The 6,117-nt window shown below is 35.0% G+C and overlaps 1 protein-coding gene across 1 annotated transcript; it reads right to left on the bottom strand.

The window, feature by feature from the left end:
- Window positions 1-3,931: 3,931 nt before the first annotated feature.
- Window positions 3,932-5,381, bottom strand: LOC129243068 (probable serine hydrolase). Its single transcript, XM_054880161.1, has 2 exons — window positions 5,066-5,381; window positions 3,932-4,980 (listed from the first exon to the last, which is right to left on the bottom strand). The coding sequence occupies exons 1-2, from the start codon at window positions 5,246-5,248 to the stop codon at window positions 4,090-4,092; spliced, it is 1,074 nt and encodes a 357-aa protein (XP_054736136.1). The 5' UTR covers window positions 5,249-5,381; the 3' UTR covers window positions 3,932-4,089.
- Between the last annotated feature and the right edge of the window lie 736 nt (window positions 5,382-6,117).

Genomic DNA, 6,117 nt, shown 5'->3' with positions numbered 1-6,117 from the left:
GAAAAAAATGTTTAATTACGGTTAGTTTTGTAAACGGTCATGTAATTTTTGAAATAATGTTATTAAATTGCGTAAAATTAACCAATGACTTTTGATATCTAATCCATTTCAAATTTCTCCATAAATTAATAAATTAAATTTCATTGCCATTGTAATCCGCATAGTTTTATCGAACTTTATTTTTGAATTTCTCCTAGCAAAACGGTGCGTATTATTAACTTATACCGAATTAATATTGGCCACAATTAAACAAAATGGTTGAAACTAGAAATTATCGCTTAAACGATTCGTTCGAGTTTATACAGTGGCTCACAGCCAAAATGATGCAGTCAATTTGTTAAGCCAAAATAAGATGAACGGAAAATAAAACATACTGTTGACACAATTGGCACACCAGTTGGTAATACAACATGTTTTTATCAAAACAAAGAAAAACCCAGTTTGAATATTCACGATAAACTGTATGGTACCATAAACGCAACGCAAACTAAAAAGGCAACACACGGTCAAAATGATGCAGTGCAGAAAATCACTGTTTATATCGAGTTTAAGATAGTAGCAAATTTATATATTGAAAGGTATCCCCTATTGCCAACAACAGTTCAAAGCCTCTTAGTATATTCATAGAAGTGGAAGTACGATTTTTGACAAACCATATTGTTGTGTGCTGTACGCCTGTGGAATTCAGTTTCTTTTAGGAGTCTGCGGAGTTCAGGATGGTATTATTTCCCCAGATATTTTTTAACTTCATTCGGAATTTTTAGAGTACTCTCAATTGGATTTTCACATACTTTTCGCAAGATCCATCCAGAATCCTTATCATTAAAGACCTTTTATGACAGTTTTAGCCTTATTTTGCACACAGTTTTCGCGCACATAACACTCACTAGTAGTGCCGGTGCTTAATTTATGGATTTCAGCGATTTTTCGTTTTGCCATCTTTACATTGATTTGATACTATTTGACGCACTTCAACAGATGTTTGGTACCGCTTTGTAGCAACTAACAGTAGATGCGTGGGATCATTTTTGCTGTACATATTTTACTTATGTGTATTATGCGAAATTTTAACTTAATATTGCCACAAGTGGTTGTTGCATTATTTTGGCTGTGAGTCACTCTATATACATACATATGCTTGTGAATAAGTGTTAAGAACGGAGTATTCATTTGTCACCCACCTTTGACAGATCTAGATAAAGTTTATTTGTGGGAAAAGGTTTGTATCTCTATATCTGAGAAACAATATAAGCCTGGGAATACTATTTCCTCTTTTGTTGGCACTAGTAATAGATGAACTTCTCCACAAAACTAAACAATCTAGGTTTCTATACTCAAGGTTATGCTGAAGACCTGGTAGTATACATAGTTGGCTGGTATGATAAAACCATTTCTAACCGCATCAACGAGACCTTAGTATAATAAACAAAGGGCTCTCTATTAACCCATCGAAAACTACGCTAGGGCCGTTTACTAGGAAAAGGAACATCAACACCAAATGTCTTGTTCTAAACTATCCACAGAAACGAACTATCTTGGCACCTTGATAAAACACTCACCTGAAACACTCGTCTTGAGAAATATTCTGCATTCTTTACCTGCACAAGGCTTTTTGGGAAAAACATGGGGACTGAGCCCCAGAATGACTTACTGGACATTCACTACAGTTGTTAAGCCCACAATGATATACGCTTCCCCAGCTTGATGGCCTAAGCGTTTGAGCGCTTTAAGATTAAAAGGTATCTCCCATCTAAAAAGTGGAGATATGAAAGGATATTTAATGATCTTAGAAGACTTCCGACATACTCCTGTCCTTTATAGGGTTGATGCATTATCTCCTTATCAAACCTTTTATTCTCTTCAGGAATTTTTAAGTTCTTATTAATGAACGTACAGCCTGAAAAAATAATTCTATCACCTTCAAACCTGGATCCCAGCTAAAGTTAACTGAAGGGTCAAAATTAGAAGATGGTAGAAAAGGGGCGGGAATCAATGGGCCTAAATTAAAAAACAAAATGATTCCAATGAGTATTTACCCAACAATCATCCAGGCAGAAATACATACCATTGAGATATGAGGAAATGTCTCCGTAGAAAACACATATATATACTTTCAGATAGTCAGACGGCTTTGAAAGCTCTTCTAGGTATTAACTATAATCAGCTCAAAAATGCTATATGACTGCTTGAACCTTCTCAACATGTTAGGGAACTTCAACACAGTATTACTAGAAACCCGGACATGAGGGAAATGAAATAACGGGCCATCTAGCTAAAAAGAGGCGGACTTACAAAGGCCACATTAATGAATTTCTCAAGAGGTGGAAGGAGAAGAAATTCGTTGTACGCTGGCGAAATTCTATGGGTCAGCGACAAGTGAAACAATTCCAAACGCCGGACAGAGGACTTAAGGTGGTATTGCCGTGTATCCATATAAATTATGGAACATAAGCACCAGAATGTGCTAAAATTTTTAAAAAGCTTAAAAGTCTTGGCAAAATAGATCTTTTTTGGTCGCAGTGCGCAGTAGCCTAATAGTAATAATAAAATAAGTTGGGGAATAGTAAGTAACCGCCTCTTGTCAATATTTTGCCAATACTTACTACCAATTTTACCAACCATAAGGGTAAATTTTATAAAATAGGAATCAGCTGAATTTGCGTTATTCCCGTTGTGTTTAAACATAAAAGGAAGGCAGATCCTTTTCTTAAGAAAATCTCAGTCACACTTCGAACTTGCTATTATTCTCACACAATAATAATTCTTGTAACTCGCAAATACGTTTATCTTATTGATGTATAAATAGTGGTGCATGACCTTGGTTAGGCATGTATGTAAAAACACTAAAATTTGTAAGTATACATACATGGGAGCCTCAAATATTAGGAAACTAGGAAGCCATATATGCACCAACAAGTAATAAATAACAATTAGTATTAGATATGTAGCATTACATATCATTCGTTTATTAAACTCTTTTGAAATATAGTTCATCTCTGTAATACGAAAATGCACTCAAAAATGTTGTAAATGAAAGAATACAAAATGTGAGGTTATACCTCAGTTTGAGAATATCTTACATGGTGATTACTCTTGAGCATACATTCATACATCATCAAATACATTCATTCAACAAATTAAGCTCAAACTCAAGTACATACATGCAATTCGTTTGGGCTTTGATTGCCTTCATGCATGTAAATTTCATGTATGTTGCAAGCAATCTCCATGTATGTATTACATAGTTCAGCTTGTTCACATATTCACACTAATGGACGTTTTTCCTATATTTACTTACAACATCAACTTGGCAGTAGCTTACTGTGATTAAAATGATAATTAAAATAATTTAATAAAAGTAAATAAAGGCGTTTATAATTTTTTTTATTTTTCCTTCATTTGGTTTAGGTTCATTCCTAAACTCGCTCATTTGAATTAAATCAAACGATCAAAATAAATGATGTAGGAAACAAAACGTAGGTTTTCTTATTAGGCAATACACTGTTCATCGTTCTAGACATACAAATTCAAGAATTTAAGAATACAAGATCGCGTCTTCCCAAGAGCCGGGACGTCAATACGGAAAATAAACAAACAAAAATAAGAGAACAAAAGCTGTCAAAAACAAGAAATTGTACAAACACACACTATTATAAATTATTGGCACATTATAAATTGATGGCTTGAACGAAGTAACATCGGCAGTGGCTGTATTGATTTCGTACATGACAAACACAATCTTAGTTTTTGCCGACCTCTTTTGTAAACAAACCGCTCCACTTAAGTCCACCGAGGTTGGTGATGGCTAATTTAGTTACAGGAACTGTAATTCCTTTCGCTTTTAAGTTTTAGGATGGGGCACTTTACATACTTTTTATCAAAGCGTGCGTCATTATACTAATTACCCCCCAAAGTAAAAAATGCGTACATCTCAAATCAAAAACATTTAACATATATGTATATTATATTCAAAATTAATATATTCACTTTTTAATAAAATAAACAAAAATTACATCTCCACAAAAGTTCTGGGAAATTTCTGTTACAATATTAATGAACTCGGCCGGTACTATCACTCGTGATATCGGATCAAGCATGACGAAATTTTTTGATGAAAGAATTTATAATTGGCGCCACTTTTTCTGGCTCATTCAAATGAACGTGGTGTGATCCTTTGACTTCATGGTATTCAAAAAGGGGGTTTTCCTGCATGATTTTCAATGCTTCATCAAAATACTTCCGCGACTCGTAATATGAAGCATTCAATGCTTTGATGAACAGGTAAGGAGAACGTATGCGCCTTGCCATATCTAGCGGCACCTCTTCACCAAAATTTAAGAAAAAGTTCTGTTTTAATCGGTTATCCCTTGAAAAGTAATACTTGTGTGGTTCATGCTGAGAAGGTTGAATAGCTCGATTTAACAAAAATTTACACTTTTCCAAATTTACAGATTTGTTTGTGCCATGGTGTAAACGTTGCACCAGTTGATCCCAATCATAACAAGGTGGGTCCGAATCCATTGTGCGTTTTTCATACATAATTACATTTTCTATACATTTTGCATATATATTTAAAAGTTGGTCACTACTTCGAATTAGTGGTTTAAGGTTGTCCAAACCAATCATCATGTCAACTTTTTCAGGAAATAATGCGCTAAACACGAAACCGTTTATCGAGCTCATAGAATGACAAATCATGGATATTTTATCCCATTTAAAAACATCCATGATTCGTAACAATAGCGTTACATAGTCAATGGAGTGGTAGTTTATGCCCAAAGGTAGCCAGGAAGAACGACCATGTCCGGGTAAATCCAAAGATAGAAATCCAACATCATGAGGTAACAACGGTGCCAATGTATCATAAGTACCTGCATTATCCTGCCAACCATGCAATCCAATTATCGGTCGAACACCTTTCGGCCCATAATATTTCCCAGCAAGATGACCCCATGGCACTGGAATTGAAATTTCTTCAAACTTGAGATTTGTGAGTTTTGCGCTTTGTCAACAAATTCTCATAAACCAACTATGTGTATATTAGCAGGTTCATGTAACTATTTACCTGTCTTGTTGAAGTTACTCCATTCCTTGTAAAGTCTGCTGATGAACTTTGTCCTTTAGCCAACGACTCTTGTGAAAGATGTTTATTTTGACAAGTACACCTAAACAGCGAACGTAAATCTAGCGCTTTCAACGCCGTAGTTATGGGCCTAATGCTTCTGGCCATTTTGTCCCATCTATGCATATAAATCTATCAAATTTATTTACTATCTGAAACAGGACTTATTGCATAATTTATTAACTTATGTCACCGACTCTTAAAACAACGCAATATTAAACCTCAAGTATTTCACAAAATCCTAGTGTTTGTTATACAGTGAAACCTCGATACACCGAACACTGATAAAGAGAAAAACAATGTTAAAAGATATTTTCATAGTTCTAGAAAAAACTCAGTATTGCGTAATTTTCGATACAAAAATGTCTTAGAGATACAACGCAAAAATTTTGAATATGAAAACCTTCGGAACATACCGATAGGTCAAGGCGAATTGAGTACTGAAGGTGGCGCCATTAAAGAACAGTTACTTTACTCTGACGTGATATCCCTTCACAATACAAAACAAACAAACAAAAGTAGGAGAAATTGCATATTTGTGAAAATTCAGTAAATGGCTTGGTAATATTGTGATTTGTGAGATTAAAACTAAACAAACTAATGGAAACTAAGTGCCGCGTGTGTTGTTGTTTGTTTGCGTTTTTATGCGGGAGACGCCGGGGCAGTAAAATGTGTGACTGTGCGTAAATCTTGTGTTTGGTTGTCTCCATTGCTTGCGCCTACTCTTAATTCACAAACAAGTAATTCCCCTTCCTTTTGTTTGTTTATTAATAAGCTCTTACGACACGGCGAACTGAGAAGGCAAAATCTTGTATTCTATCATTGTGCATGTGCTTAATAATCAAGGCGAATTGAATACTGTCGCGTTTTTGACAAGTCGGACGTCAAAGCGAGTTCTTGTTTCTGTTTAAGTATCTTATTTGCTTGGTATTGCCACAATTGTGAACTTTCGCGTTTTTGCCGCAATATCAATCAATTCTTTCTCATGCGTAACT

The sequence above is a fragment of the Anastrepha obliqua genome, chromosome 3 (genome assembly GCF_027943255.1).
Source record: "Anastrepha obliqua isolate idAnaObli1 chromosome 3, idAnaObli1_1.0, whole genome shotgun sequence".
NCBI lineage: Eukaryota > Metazoa > Arthropoda > Insecta > Diptera > Tephritidae > Anastrepha > Anastrepha obliqua.
This window is presented reverse-complemented; position numbering and strand designations above follow the sequence as displayed.

Excerpts from the sequence above, each read along its gene's own strand:
- LOC129243068 (XM_054880161.1), bottom strand. The coding sequence starts at position 5,248 with ATGCATAGATGGGACAAAATGGCCAGAAGCATTAGGCCCATAACTACG. Across the intron at positions 4,981-5,065 it reads GAGTAACTTCAACAAGACAG|TTTGAAGAAATTTCAATTCC; the intron begins GTAAATAGTTAC and ends ACAAATCTCAAG.